We start from the raw sequence: 15,259 nt of genomic DNA on the forward strand, positions 1-15,259 counted from the left end.
TGTACTTCTCCCTTCGCAGAACAGCGCAAACTGGCTCTAACCAGAACAGAAAGAGGAGTGAGAGGCCCCGGTGCACAACTGAGCAAGAGGACAAGTACATTAGAGTGTCTAGTTTGAGAAACAGACGCCTCGCAAGTCCTCACCTGGCAGCTTTGTTAAATAGTACCCGCAAAACACCAGTCAACAGTGGCGACTCCAGCATGATGGCCTTCTAGACAGAGTTCCTCTGTCCAGTGTCTGTGTTCCTTTGCCCATCTTAATCTTTTTTTTATTGGCCAGTCTGAGATATTACTTTTTCTTTGGAGCTCTGCCTAGAAGGCTGCTTGTGGTCAACTATTTCAGCACCATTTCGAGCTGCGCTGAGACAAGCAAGACTACTTAATATACATTTTATAACAGTTTTTTTTATCGACTTCAATAACATATTTGTCCTATTGTAAAGTGTAGTCTAAAGGCCAATATGGGCAAACTTGCAATGTATTTAATGCTTAAGTACTCTAAAACCACGCTTGTGAAAAACAAAATGCCTCCAGCTGTCCATCACTACTGTAAATAAAAACACACAATATCTAAGGGGCTTTTATATGATTATAATGCAGGGTTAGTAATAATAATAATTGTTGGATAACAGATCACTATCACAATATTAAAAACTTTAAAATGCATTTATGGATTATATCGCTTTAGTCGACATGTTGCGGTTCCTCTGATGAAGGTGCGCATGGGCCTATTTATAAAATGGATATGAAATCGGTGGGCAGAAATGATTCAATATTTAAGCATTAGACCTCTCACTAAAGGCGTCAGTCATACAAAAGTTATACTTAAATCCGAACTGGTTGGAGATTATAAAAGTACATGGCCATAAAGGCTAGATAATTTTTCAAGCTGTTCATACATTCATAAATGATCAGCAGGGTAAAATAATATAAACAGTGGTTATGAAGGGTGCAACCGGTCAGCACCTTAAGAGTAAATGTCAGTTGGCTTTTCATAGCCGAGCATTCAGAGGTCAAGACAGTAAGTGTGTGTGCATGTAAGAGAGAGAGAGAGCAAGAGAGAGGATCTAAACACGCACACACAAAAAGTGAAAGCTAGCTTGCCAGACCTTCTGTGTCCCTATTGGATAGCACGCTATTGTGTCGTTGAACTTTACTCAACTTTATCTCGTCGCTCCTTCAGCCAGGTGTGCATAGCCAACGGTTGCATCACTCAAAGTCTCTTCATGACATTAATGGGTCGAAATAGATGAGCAAACCGACAACTTTTGCGGTAAAAGGAAGTAACAATATTGAAAATACTGTGCTGTACCAAACTACTAATGCCATTAAGACTGTCACTTTGCAGGAGCCAATAAGATCTCAATTAGATTTTTAATTTATATACAAATTCCTACATTTCATGGGACTAATCTGCCTTCATATTTGTAATTGTCATTTTATTGTATCTGCATTCTGACATAGGCACAAGATGATTGTCTCTAACATTATCATGATAACCATTCTGTAGAGTAGATTAACTCTGATTCAAATAAGTACATGAAGTGTAAAGAGAACCTTTTTGATTTCTAGATGCTTCCAATGTAAAATGTTTAGTAGATCACCTTTTCAAATCACTCTGTATGCCACAGACTTGGATCATTAAGAAACTGAAGTAAGCTAATATATATTTGTATTATCTGTCAGGGTGTTTTAAATAATCAGTTGATGGAATTGAAAACAAACTAATTCAAATATTCCCTAATCTTCATAAAGTACAATCAATAGATTTTTGGAATGCTGTGCAACTGTTTGTTCAGAACAAGTATCTGGAAATATGAGATGGGGACATTTTTCTTAATGTCATGCAATCTATGAAGACCGGTCTGTTTGTTTGTCTGTTTTTTGCAATATTTTCCAGAGCTGATTTTATTTGATCTGTGGCAGGTCATGGTGAGAACTCAAGCCCTATCAGGTTAGAGTTTAAACAAATGTCTTCAAGACCCTTATCCAGAAGTCTGGAGGACGTTTTATCACCACCAAAACGTAAATAGACAGTTCTTGGTTTTCCTGAGCTCAATAGGCTTGATTCTTGAATTCCTTAACTCAGTGTTATTCTCAATCCTAGACTGTGGTTAGCCGTGGCCAATTGTCGCTGTAACCATTCAAATAAATTGTTTAAGAAAGAGTTTTCAATGAGCATTATGATGTTGTTTTCATGATATCTGAATTTAACTGTTTAATCCTCTAACCCTTTATTTTCTTCCAAAGGAGAAGAGAGAAGTATAACTGACCAAAGAAGTGAAATGAATCTAAATGTGGATGATGGTAAATATTTCTGCTCAATTTCATTTGATAAAACAGTGTACATTTGCTTTTTGTTTGAAGGCAGACACCGAGTATTGTGCAAACAAATACAATTTTGTTATACTTGGTTTCTACTAAATTGTATTATTAGATTTTGACTGTATTTATTGGTGAGAGTTGAAACCGTGAACTATCAGTATTGAGAATAGATTAGAATTATAACTCATTGTTGAAATATCACTATTCATATTTTATTTCAATTTGAGGAAACTAGAATTTTTCAAATAACATTGTTCTGTTGGTTGTTGTGGTTTCAGGCACAGTGATGCCATGGTTATAACAACATTTGATCTTGTGATTGTTTAAATCAATCTTCCTTGACTCTGCCCAATATGGCAACAATTCATGCACCTGTACTATCATAGGGCAAGGTGGAAGTTCCGCAATTCGCTTACACCTTCCCAATCCTCTCCGATCTACTCAATTGTCCAAGGGGAAGATAATAGGGGTTGATTTAGGAATGATTCAGGAAGTGGATTATTGAGAGCAGGGGAATATTAAGGAAAGCATGTCGTTTGGCCAATATGATTACATCAGCTGTCATTACATTGTCTGGCAATTTCACTATTTCAGTGAAGACCCTGCTGATTTGAGCCATTAGGAGAGATTAGTTAGAGAGTTGTAAAAGTCCTTATCCACCTATCTGCTTTGCCTCTTCCAGTCTCTGCAGTGCCTCCCTCCTCCCTCCTTCCTCTCCGTCTCCCTCCTCCCTCCACCCTTTCAGTCCCGGAGCAGATGAAGAATATGAGCAAGTCGGTGTCTGTTATGCAGGATGAGGTAAAACAAATACAAATAAAAATACAGTGCCCTTTGTTCATTGTAAAAAAAATACCTAAGCATTTTTAGAGTGATATACCCCATCTGAATTAGGGGGAAGTGAATTGCCTTGTTAGCTTTAAGATGACAACAATACAAAATAACTGATTTTATAGAATTCTTTCCTCTTGAATTCATTTTAATGGCTTTCAAAATCAACCATTTATGACCAAATGCATAACATATTCAGGGGTCAGGTCACTCTCAAGACCTTTCCTTTTTTGAGGTCATATAATGAATGTATTTTTCATGCTTGGATAAGACGCATGAGCTATTGATAACCAAACTGTCCCACATTTGAGTACATTTTTAACATGGCTTGTACAGTGCCTTCGGAAAGTATTCAGACCCTTTCACTTTTTCCACATTTTGTCAGGTTACAGCCTATTCTAAAATTGATTAAATAGTTGTTTTTGCTCATCAATCTACACGCAATACATCATAATGACAAAGAAAAAAAACTGTATTCTGACCCTTTACTACTTTGTTGAAGCACCTTTGGCATCAATTACAGCCTTGAGTCTTCTTGGGTATGAAGCTTGGCACACCTGTATTTGGGGAGTTTCTCAGATTCTTCTCTGCAGATCCTCTCAAGCTCTGTCAGGTTGGATGAGGAGCGTTGCTGCACAGCTATTTTCAGGTCTCTCTAGAGATGTCCGATTGGGTTCAAGTCCGGGCTCAAGGATATTCAGAGACTTGTCCCGAAGCCACTCCTGCGTTGTCTGGGCTATGTGCTTAGGATTGTTGTCCTGTTGGAAAGAGTACCTTCGCCCCAGTCTGAGGTCCTGAGCTCTCTGGAGCAGGATTTCATCAAGGATCTCTCTGTACTTTGCTCCATTCATCTTTGCCTAGATATTGATTGGTCTCCCAATCCCTGCCGCTAAAAAGCATCCCCACATCATGATACTCCACCACCATGCTTCACCGTAGAGATGGTGCCAGGTTTCTTCCAGACATGATGCTTGGCATTCAGGCCAAAGTGTTGAATCTTGGTTTCATCAGACCAGAGAATCTTGTTTCTCATGGTCTGAGAGTCTTTAAGTGCCTTTTGATAAACTCCAAGCAGGTTGTCATGTGCCTTTTACTGAGGAGTGGCTTCTGTCTGGCCACTCTACCCTATTGGCCTGATTGGTGGAGTGCTGCAGAGATGGTTGTCTTTCTGGAAGCTCCTCCCTTCTCCACAGAGGAACTCTGGAGCTCTGTCAGAGTGACTATCGAGTTCTTGGTCACCTCCCTGACCAAGGCCCTTCTCCCCCGATTGCTCAGCTTGGCCGGGCGGCCAGCTCTGGGAAGAGTCCCGGTGGTTCCAAACTTCTTCCATTTAAGAAGGATGGAGTCCACTGTGTTCTTGGGGACCTTCAATGCTGCAGACATTTTTTGGTACCCTTCCCTGGATCTGTGCCTCGACACAATTCTGTCTCGGAGCTCCACGGACAATTCCTTTGACATCATGGCTTGGTTTTCGCTCTGACATGCACTGTCAACTGTGGGACTTTACATAGACAGGTGTGTGCCTTTTCAAATCACGTCCAATCAATTGAATTTACCACAGGTAGACTCCAATCAAGTTGTAGAAACATCTCAAGCATGATAAATGGAAACAGGATGCACCTGAGCTCCATTTCGCGTCTCATAGCAAAGGGTCTGAATACATGTAAATAAGGTATTTCTGTTTTAAAATTGTAATACATTTGCAAAAAAATCTGAAAACCTGTTTCCGCTTTGTCATTATTGCGGTGTTGTGTGTAGATTGCTGAGTTTTTAACATCTATTTCAGAATAAGGATGTAACAGAACAAAATGTGTAATACTACCCGAAGGCACTGTATGTGCATGTAGCAGACCCTGGCTCCAACCACCATGTAGGCCCACAATGTGTTTTAACCTGTGTGTGTGTGTGTGTGTGTGTGTGTGTGTGTGTGTGTGTGTGTGTGTGTGTGTGTGTGTGTGTGTGTGTGTGTGTTTCTGACCACCCGCCATTGTTGTTTCTGCACTATCTTGTAGAAGGATGGCAGAGACAGTGACAGCACCTCAGTGGAAAGTCTCAACTTCAGCTGGAAAAAGCGGATGGGCAGTTCCCTCACTAACCTTAGCCTCTCCTCTGGCATGGCGTCCATGTCCTCTGTATGTTCCCATGCAGCTTCCCTATCAGATATGTTGACGTGTGCCATGAAATAATCAAACTCACTTTGCTTTGAATTCACATGGCTGCAATCCTAATAATGCTAATAACAAAAGTTATTAGCATAATACAGCAGAACATTTGTTTTCTCCCCCACATGTGATACACAGGAATCATACAATTGTCCCATAGCAGATGTAAGAAGATTAGGGTTCTAGAGAATCGGGAATATTAGGGTTATAGAGAATCGGGAATATTAGGGTTCTGAATGTGGACTAAGAGAGGCATTTGTTCCGCATCTAGAAGAAAATAATGCTGAGGTTCAGTGGTGGCTGGTGGCACTTTAAATTGGGAGGACAGGCTCATTGTAATGTCTGGAACAGAATCAATGGAAGGGTATCAAACACATCAAACATCTGGTTTGATGGCTTGATACAACACTTGGTGATGCTGTTGTCTCTTCCTAACATCATGTGGACCGTTAAGGTGAGCGGCAGTGTGGCAAGCATCTACAGTGGAGTAGATGGGGATGTGGAAGTGAAGGGAACAATCCGGTTTGCCATGAATTATGTCCAGAAGCTCGGGGAGTTCCACATCTTTGTTGTCCACTGCAGAGATCTTGCCGTGGCAGAACCCAAGAAGAACCGTTCTGATCCGTAGGTGTTCTTGCAATAAATAAGATTGTGTGTGTGTGTGATTATCCTATCATTGTAAAATAAATCTGCCATCTCCAGGTGCATAGGTTTACAGAGGTTGATGTTTCCCATTACCTTACATAGGATCATCAGTGTGTTATTGCAATTTGAGACTAGGTGCATGGAAAGCAATGATGTGCCTTGGAAACTTTCACCGACTTCTATCCGATTGCACTTGTAGACATGTTACCGCATTTGCTGAGATCGCATTCAAGGTAAACATTGCAGATGCCTGCTTAGTTGTTAATTACCTTTAAATGTCCAGCGCACTATAGCACAGCTTCTAATTTAATCCCAGCCGTAGTTGCTTTTGCTTTGTATTTGTGTAGTGGCTACGAATCTGATGTTGGATATTCATTTTCAGATATGTGAAATGTTACCTCTTACCGGACAAAGCGAAGATGGGAAAGAGAAAAGCCAGTGTGAAAAAGAAGACCTTGAACCCCACTTACAATGAGATCCTTAGGGTAAGAGAGAAGAGATATGATGGCTGGTTATTAAAGTCCTCATCCAATCTCCTTTTCAGATTATTTATCACCTGATTCACTCAACAAACATCTCAATAGGGGGTATGGCAGAAGTCTGTGTGTGTGTGTGTGTGTGTGTGTGTGGGGGGGGGGGGGGGGTACATTCCTGATTTTATACTCGGGAAATTGTTTTTCAACAGTTCAAAATTAGCTGGACACAAAGCTATCAGTGCTCGGTCTATTGTGTCTATATTGAGTAAACAACTTTTATCCCCTTTTCTACCCCTGCAGTTTAAAGTTACCATGGAGACCCTCAAGACTCAAGCACTTAATGTCTCCGTGTGGCACAATGACAACTTTGGACGGAACAGCTTCCTTGGCGAGGTGGACTTGGATTTGTCTGAATGGGACTTTAGCAACACGCAGATGAATGATTATGCTTTGAAAGCAAGGGTAAACTGCAAGAGGATTAGTTTTGGTCGTATACAGTCTGTTTTGCAGTGTCAATTTTTATATAGGTGGTAATTCATAAAGACTGATCTGGTACCAACTTGCCACAACTAAAAATAAAGTTATTCTATTCACTCTAGATCTCAACACAGTCTCTCAGTCCCTCTCACTCCCAATCTATTGACCATAGAGGAGAGATGAGAATAGGATTGCGTTTCCTGCCACAGATCTCCTACAGTAAGCGGTTTCTCAGACCACTCTCATCATCATCTAGCCTGTTATGTGTTCTATTGAACATAACTTACTTATGTGTGTTTTTACTCAATTGGTAGGTAAGAGGTCATCCAAAACTGAGACGGGTGAGGTGCAGATTTGGGTGAAAGACTGCAAGAACCTGCCTGCTATCAGGGGTGCGATCATTGACCCCTTTGTGAAATGGTATGTGTTTTGGATATGTTGCACCTGGTTAAATACGGGTGTGAAGCATAATTTAGTATTGAATATGTTTATAGTGCCAATGTGTCATTTAGTCATATATAAACTAAACCATTGGATTTGTAGCGATTCACTCACTGTAGAAATACAGATTTTTTTATACTGTTGTACTCCTGTAGATGGCAATTTTTTGTCCTCTTTTACTCACTGAATATTGGCCCTGTTTTAATACTTTGAAAATGCATCCTCCCTTCTTTCCTTGAGGTAAGCACTTATGCATATAAACTCAGCAAAAAAAGAAACGTCCTCTCACTGTCAACTGCGTTTATTTTCAGCAAACTTAACATGTAAATATTTGTATGAACATAAGATTCAACAACTGAGACATAAACTGAACAAGTTCCACAGACATGTAACTAACAGAAATTGAATAAGGTGTCCCTGAAAAAAGGGGGGGTCAAAATCAAAAGAAACAGTCAGTATCTGGTGTGGCCACCAGCTGCATTAAGTACTGCAGTGCATCTCCTCTGCATGCAATGCACCAGATTTGCCAGTTCTTGCTGTGAGAAGTTACCCACCTCTTTCACCAAGGCCCCTGCAAGTTCCCGGACATTTCTGGGGGGAATGGCCCTAGCCCTCCGATCCAACAGGTCCCAGACGTGCTCAATGGGATTGAGATCCGGGCTCTTCTCTGGCCATGGCAGAACACTGACATTCCTGTCTTGAAGGAAATCATGCACAGAATGAGCAGTATGGCTGGTGGTATTGTCGTGCTGGAGGGTCATGTGAAACGCCATAGACAGAGTCTGCAGGCAGGGTACCACATGAGGGAAGAGGATGTCTTCCCTGTAACGCACACCGTTGAGATTGCCTGCAATGACAACAAGCTGTCCGATGATGCTGTGACACACTGTCCAAGACCATGATTGACCTTCCACCTCCAAATCGATCCCGTTCCAGAGTACAGGCCTCGGTGTAATGCTCATTCAGTGAAGAGCACTTTTTGCCAGTCCTGTCTGGTCCAGTGACGGTGGGTTTGTGCCCATAGGCGACGTTTTTGCCAATGATGTCTGGTGAGGACCTGCCTTACAACAGGCCTACAAGCCCTCAGTCCAGCCTCTCTCAGCCTATTGCGGACAGTCTGAGCACTGATGGAGGGATTGTGCTTCCTGGTGTAACTCGGGCAGTTGTTGTTTCCATCCTGTACCTGTCCCGCAGGTGTGATGTTCGGATGTACCGATCCTGTGCAGGTGTTGTTACACCTGGTCTGCCACTGCGAGGACGATCAGCGTTCCATCCTGTCTCCATGTAGCGTTGTCTGTGGCATCTCGCAGTACAGACATTGCAATTTATTGCCCTGGCAACATCTGCAGTCCTCATGGCTCCTTGCAGCATGCCTAAGGCACGTTCACGCAGATGAGCAGGGACCCTGGGCATCTTTCTTTTGTTGTTTTTCAGAGTCAGTAGAAAGGCCTCTTTAGTGTCCTGAGTTTTCATAACTGTGACCTTAATTGCCTACCGTCTATAAGCTGTTAGTGTCTTAACGACCGTTCCACAGGTGCATGTTCATTCATTGTTTATGGTTCATTGAATAAGCATGGGAAACAGTGTTTAAACCCTTTACAATGAAGATCTGTGAAGTTATTTGGATTTTTACGAATTATCTTTGAAAGACAGGGTCCTGAAAAAGGGACGTTTCTTTTTTTGCTGAGTTTATATGCAATTTGATAGGTATAAGGTGAACACCCTATTACTTTCAACAAGCCACCCAGTTCATATCTGTGATTACCTCAAGAATGGTAGTGAGGAAGGATAGGATGCATTTCTGTAATATTCTAACATGGCCATTGATTGCTTTTGTCCTAAACTTACAGTATACTGTTAGAGCTAAAGCTCTTCCTTGAAATGCACAGGATCAGATTGTGGGCCAGAGTGTGCTAGGCTACTAATCCGTTGTTGTTGTATGCTATTTTAGCACCGTGCTTCCAGACACGAGCAGGAAAAGCCGACAGAAGACTAGGGTGGTGAAGAAGACAGCCAACCCCATGTTCAATCACACCATGGTCTATGATGGCTTTCGGCCGGACGACCTACGAGAGGCCTGCATTGAAGTCACAGTGTGGGATCACGACCGGCTCACTAACCATTTCATTGGGGGCTTAAGGCTGGGCCTTGGAACAGGTAAGATACTTTGTAATTTGTTTAAAGTTTGGCCTGTACTCAATTCAAGGCACGTTAAAATGCAACACACTATAACAGACTTTTAAAGGTAATTTACACATGAGCCGACATGCGCAACGTTGACCATGAATGCGATCTCTGAGAACATCGGGAAAATGTCTTTAAAAGGCACATTCTCAGCTGTGCTATAGCACCGATTGAATTACAGCATCTGATGGGTTGACAAAATTCCCCACATTTCTGAATCTGATTTATGCTTTTCTCTAAGGTAGTATGTCTTTATATTGAAATAGTTTCTTGAGTCGTTCCAAACCTAATTATTAATATTGAAATGCATACACAATACATCCAATAGGAAGCTAACTGGATCATCTCAAATCTGTCTTTACAGGTAAAAGTTATGGGTTAGAGGTGGATTGGATGGATTCAACCTCTGAAGAAGCAAGTTTATGGGAGAGAATGATGCATTCTCACAATGAATGGGTTGAGGATATTATACCCTTGAGAATGTTGATAATGGCAAGAGGTTTATCAAAATAAGATGGTGTGTGAAAAGTTGGATGTCAAAATGAGAAGAAAGTTGCTCATTGGGTGTATCAGTTTGATGAAACTTATAACCGATAATGTAATCAGTAATATAATCTCTCACTTTTTAAAGAGAAAGACCATACAGGCACATTGGAGTATTGTGCTTGGTGCTTAGATTCTTCTTAGAATTACATTACAAGTGTGTATTTTATTTTTTTGAAAGATTAACATTTTACATAATCATGCTTGTTGTCATACAGATCAAATACCTACTCAGAAATTGTTAAGATATAAATAGGTTGTTTTAATTGATTCATTCCAATGCATATTTATCGCTATTTGTATATATTCCTATATATGTTTTCATAATGTTATTCCATGGTAAATTAACTGAAGAAAATGTTTCCACTATTGATACAACAGCATATATAATCAGAAATGTGGTGTTATGTTATCATTGTTGTCTTTGTAAAATACATTTTTTCACATTACTCAATATAGTAACAGCATATATTTTTCATCAAAGTTAATGTTTCCACTAATTCAGGCACCCCAACAATAAATAGAATATCACATGTTGAAATTTATTTGGGGTGTGAATTCAATAGTAATGGTTGTACACAAAGAATGACATTTTTCGCCAGCAATTGGCAGGAAGCAATGAGAAAAATAACCACAACATTTTCAAATAGACTGGAAGTTGGATTTCCAAGAGAATGCAAAAAGAGCCGTGATCCTATGGGGAATTTGGGACAGAGTTTTTTTTAAATGCTCCAGAATTTGTATTATTATTAATAACAATATATTGCTGTTATTTGGCAGAGAGGTTTGGAACTCTATTTCTTATTGGTCTATTAACTAATTTACCGCAAGACCCAAACTCCATTACAGCATACCATAACAGGCTGAAATTTCAGGCGGTCATTTCAAACAGGGCACTAATCATAATTTTCATAGTATCACGTTTTTGACTGCACAGAGGTCGTTTCTCTCATTTGTCTTATGAGACCTTTTGAGTCTTTTGAACATCTGGTGATTATAGATCTCTCTAGCATCGACTTATTCAGTCTGACGAATCTGGCTACAATACATCCAAGCGTGATCAGAGCTGCCTTGCGCACATTAGAGCAGTAGAAAGGGAGGAGGGGGTGGAACCGAGTAGAGAAATGCTGAGGGTCTAAGATGCTACAGCGGCCGAATTTCAGCCACGTGTGGGCCACCCTGTGAACCAGGAGCGAATGAAGGCCAAGTGGTATACAATTCGATATTTTAAAATAAGATATTTATTTTTAAAAGGTAGCCCTGCTAGGAGGCCCAACCCTTCATAATGTGCACAAATAACTAAGCACAGCTGCGACTATTTTTATAGACTCACGCTAGACCCCATGGGAAAGATCGCCTTCATTTGCTCAGACGTTGCGTGCATCAACCAATGGTTGCAGCACCGACTGGCAGTTACTGCTATAACATGATGGGGTTCGCTGAGAAGTAAAATACCTATGTAAGGTCTGGCAGACGTTAGCAACGCCTGGGCAGAGGAACTGATTTCCCTCCCAAATATAAAGAAATGGGAGCTTGTTGAATTTGCCAAGTTTATTGGAATTGTAAAAAAAAAGGTAAATAAATTACAGTGACGTTTCACAAAGAGTTTTCATTGTATATGATTATTAGTGATGTTTTTCCGTCTCGTCACTAGTTACCATAGCCACAAAGTCATTAACCACGCCCATGTCTACAATTGATCTTTATCAGATTTTAAACCTAACCACAATGCTAACATTATGTCTAACCGTAAATTAAATTAAGAGCAAAAGGCAAAAAAAATCTCATATTATATATATATATATATATCTTTTTTTTTTACAATATAGCTGTTTTACTTTGGCTGTGGTAGCTAGTGAAAACCATTTCCGTGAGTTGAGTCGCCATTTTGACTTTGTGGGTGTGGTAACCTGTGAAAACCATTTCCGCAGGTTGAGTCGCCATTCTTTGCGTCCTTTGTACGTTTAGAAGTTGTCTCCGCTAGTCAGCAAGTAGTTGTTTCGGGATTAGACAAATTTACAGACTGTCAAACAAGATCGAATCTTTTCCTACGAAAGCTGAATAATATTACGAACAAATAGCTACAATAGGATCCAGTTAAAGCTTCACGGACGGTAAGTGTGGTTACTTCAAAAATGCTTTGTCATTTTGTTTGTGCGCAATGGTCTTCCAACTAGCTAATATTGTTATAACTAACTAGCGTTAAATAAAAAATAACGTTAACGTTGTTGAAACCACAAACTAGTTAACAAAATATCAATGTGAGTACTTATAACATGTTCCAAAAAACATAAAGATTGCATGGTAGCTAATGTTAGCTAGTTAGGCCTAATGTAACGTCATTCTTGTTCAGACAACATTATGGCGCCTAAATTAGCTAGCTAACGTTAGATACAGCACGCATTGAACAACTGCATTAACTAGAAATGTTTAATTTCTCGAGAAAGATCCACACAGAATGAATGTTTTTGCAATTGAATGTTCATGATGTTTGGCTTTGGAATTTCCATGAAAAAGCTCTAAAATCACGTTTACAGTAAAAAAATAAATCGAAATCCGTGATTATTTCAAATGATCTAACCGAAATATGACAACTTAAAAAGCACTAATCGCTCAACGCTACTGATTAACGTTATTTGGTAAAGGAAACGTGTATGGCCTCTAGACTTTAGTCCCTTCAAAATGGGGGTTGAGGTAAGGGACAGAGGATCTGAAGGCTAGCTAGGCCTAATTTAACATTACTCACTGAAGCACAGGACACAATACTCATGTCTAGGGGGTATGAAACCCAATATATTCATTAAACAGACTTAATTCACTAATCAATGTTCTTGTTGTATTCTCACAGATAATCTGAGCGGGAATACATTGGTGGTGTCCCTCATCAAAAGCTAAAAATGATCACCAGACGAAGAGGTCGTTCAGACATCACCAATGTGGAGGTGCACTCTTCAACTTGTCCTTTTGACGTTGAAGTCACTGACTTTGTTGAAATGATAGAAAATGTTAAAACGAGTCCCTCTGAAGAAATTAGGTCAGAGAATGGGGATAGTACAGTTGGATTAGAGCTGGATGATTTATTTGGAATTGACGAGTTAAACTGGACATTTGAGAAGGATGCAGTCTCCCCTCTTTTCGACATTGGGTTGACCGAAATAGGTGTGGGTGACACAACAGATCAAGATTTTTGGATTGGCACGTCCAGGACCCCATCGCCCGAAGGAGTGTTTGCTGTTCAGAAAAGGAAGGGGAGAGATGACCCGTCTGGGCACATGATCAACAAAAACGCTGTCGCTGCGCGAATTAATCGTCTGAAAAAGAAGGAATACGTGAACGGGCTGGAAAATAAAGTTGGGTCTCTGTCGTCAGAAAACCGCATACTCAAACAGGAAAACGTCCAATTGAATAAGAGGGTAGAAGAGTTGGAAGATGAGACGAGGTACCTGAGAGCTGTGTTGGCCAACGAGAGCATGTTAGCCCAGCTGTTGTCAAGGCTGAGCGGTGTGAACGGCATGAAATTATCTTCCTCGCTTTTCCAGGGGTCCAACAAGAATGACGACCACGATTATGCCTTGCCGCGGAAACGTGTGAAGGTGGAGGAAAAGGAGACTTCTGGTGGCGTCTGTCTGCACGTGGACAAGAACAACGTCTCAGTGGAGTTCTGCACTAAGTGTGCAGAGAGTGCAAGCGCATCACTCAAAATGTAGGGTCAAGTACTTGTATCTGTTTTCAGATGTTGAGACTGAACCTGATTAACTTCAGTGTAATGAACGTCAGGGGAATCTATGAACACTGTTAAAACTATTTGAGATCAATACTTAATTAAGAAATGTTGAATGATTGAGCATGTGTAAAAAATCTTACCAATGATTTAAGTACACGTTACTCGTTAAACCTTGTTGCCAGTTTTCTTCTAGGTGATGATTGTTCTACCATGCTGGATGAATGGGTTACAGAACGTCCCTGTCTGCTTGGCTCCATGGTAAGGATCTCAGATGAAGAAAAGCTGATGATTTGATAAATTCTAAGGTGTTTTTCAAGTTTTATTCCTCTTAGAATACACCAAAGGCTTTTACACTAACATTAAGTTTACATTGGAACATATCTTTCCATCTTAGTTTGAATTACTTTTGTTTTAAGTGCTATGCAGTAAGCGTTTAACCTGTAAATATTAAATCAAACTGATTTCCCTCCCAAATATAAAGAAATGGGGGCTGTTGAATTTGTCAAGTTTATTGGAATTGTAAAAAAATAAATAATTGTAAATAGATTACAGTGACGTTTCACAAAGAGTTTTCATAGTATATGATTATTAGTTCATATTGGCTCTCAAACCAGAATGGGTAAAAACAAGAACATATAATGGCGTAGCATGGTTTGGTTAGAACTTGTCTTTTTGTGAAACGTCACTATTCTGCTGAAGGATGTTTTCATTTAGCGCCCCTATTTTTCTTTATTGCTAAAGTGGATTCTGCTGTTCGGGAAGCTGAAGAGGCGGGACCCGCTGCTGCCAACTTGGCCTGGTATTTTTTTAAAGGTAGTATAACAAAGGGTGTAAGTGACTACATTCAACCAGTATCCCATAACACCTTCTTTGTAAAAAAGTAGTGAATTTAGAATATATTATGGATGACAAGTGTTCCACTACCTATTACATTGACAATATTAGAGGTCCTATTACAGTTTGTTCACAAGTTTAACCTGACTTGTTGACACATTGGTATGTAACCCAGTTGTTTAAAAAAAAAAACTAGTCAAACTATCTTGTTATCGATGTGATCCTGATAGAAATGGACATCACCAATTTTGTATAAAGTGACAATCTTAACGAATGTTATGTAAAGTACAAAGATGTGGCAACTTTTTTTTCTAAATGAGAGAACAATGTTTCAGGAACATGGATATGATTGAAAATAAATCTTATTTTGATTATACACGTTTCAGTTATATTTTACCTTGAATGTGACCCAATGTATTTGACATTAACACATCTCTTTTTCTCTTTTCAAACAGCAAGCTCTTTCTGCAGACAAAGGTCTATCAATTCCTCAACAAAATGGAAAAATGTGGTGATGGTTTGTGAGGGCTGATTTCAGTGGAGAGTTCAAAGCCTACTAGTCCGATGTACTTTTTACATAATGCTGCTGCATTTAGTTTTAAAGTGATATTTCACTCAAAT

At 39.9% G+C, this 15,259-nt stretch overlaps 2 protein-coding genes across 15 annotated transcripts in view; both read left to right on the forward strand.

Moving 5' to 3' along the window:
- sytl2a (synaptotagmin-like 2a) overlaps window positions 1-10,621 on the forward strand; it is a 46,853-nt gene extending 36,232 nt beyond the window's left edge. For 6 of the 12 annotated variants that reach the window (XM_090185966.1, XM_090185963.1, XM_090185967.1 and 3 more), the window contains 11 exons: window positions 1,926-2,024; window positions 2,250-2,306; window positions 3,007-3,122; window positions 5,165-5,284; window positions 5,769-5,938; window positions 6,342-6,444; window positions 6,736-6,897; window positions 7,035-7,131; window positions 7,227-7,332; window positions 9,305-9,510; window positions 9,902-10,621. In XM_090185966.1, coding sequence (XP_090042092.1) covers window positions 1,926-2,024; window positions 2,250-2,306; window positions 3,007-3,122; window positions 5,165-5,284; window positions 5,769-5,938; window positions 6,342-6,444; window positions 6,736-6,897; window positions 7,035-7,131; window positions 7,227-7,332; window positions 9,305-9,510; window positions 9,902-10,050 — 1,385 coding nt within the window. In that variant the 3' untranslated portion in view covers window positions 10,051-10,621. The remainder of the gene's footprint in view (window positions 1-1,925; window positions 2,025-2,249; window positions 2,307-3,006; window positions 3,123-5,164; window positions 5,285-5,768; window positions 5,939-6,341; window positions 6,445-6,735; window positions 6,898-7,034; window positions 7,132-7,226; window positions 7,333-9,304; window positions 9,511-9,901) is intronic. The other 6 variants (XM_090185964.1, XM_090185969.1, XM_090185974.1 and 3 more) reach the window with 2 other exon arrangements.
- A 1,345-nt stretch (window positions 10,622-11,966) lies between these two features.
- LOC110533414 (uncharacterized) lies at window positions 11,967-15,012 on the forward strand. Of its 3 annotated transcripts, none has more exons than XM_021617588.3 (4): window positions 11,967-12,194; window positions 12,929-13,783; window positions 13,987-14,062; window positions 14,546-15,012. In XM_021617588.3, exons 2-4 carry the CDS (start codon window positions 12,978-12,980, stop codon window positions 14,624-14,626), a joined length of 963 nt encoding a protein of 320 aa, XP_021473263.1. In that variant the 5' UTR covers window positions 11,967-12,194; window positions 12,929-12,977; the 3' UTR covers window positions 14,627-15,012. The 3 variants fall into 3 exon arrangements, 2 of the variants coding, with proteins under 2 accessions (XP_021473263.1, XP_036845665.1); XM_036989770.2 differs by having other exon boundaries at window positions 11,978-12,194; window positions 13,987-14,109; XR_016483584.1 differs by lacking the exons at window positions 13,987-14,062; window positions 14,546-15,012 and having other exon boundaries at window positions 11,978-12,194; window positions 12,929-13,519; window positions 13,620-13,783.
- The last annotated feature ends 247 nt before the right edge of the window (window positions 15,013-15,259 follow it).

The sequence above is a fragment of the Oncorhynchus mykiss genome, chromosome 10, assembly GCF_057628025.1.
Source record: "Oncorhynchus mykiss isolate SJ-2025 chromosome 10, ASM5762802v1, whole genome shotgun sequence".
Classification (NCBI taxonomy): Eukaryota; Metazoa; Chordata; class Actinopteri; order Salmoniformes; family Salmonidae; genus Oncorhynchus; species Oncorhynchus mykiss.

What these genes read in the sequence shown, in the direction of transcription:
- LOC110533414 (XM_021617588.3), top strand. Translation starts at nt 12,978, where the DNA reads ATGATCACCAGACGAAGAGGTCGTTCAGACATCACCAATGTGGAGGTG. An exon ending in GCAAGCGCATCACTCAAAAT is followed by an intron (nt 13,784 to 13,986) that starts GTAGGGTCAAGT and finishes CCTTGTTGCCAG; the next exon opens with TTTTCTTCTAGGTGATGATT. An exon ending in CCTGTCTGCTTGGCTCCATG is followed by an intron (nt 14,063 to 14,545) that starts GTAAGGATCTCA and finishes TTATTGCTAAAG; the next exon opens with TGGATTCTGCTGTTCGGGAA.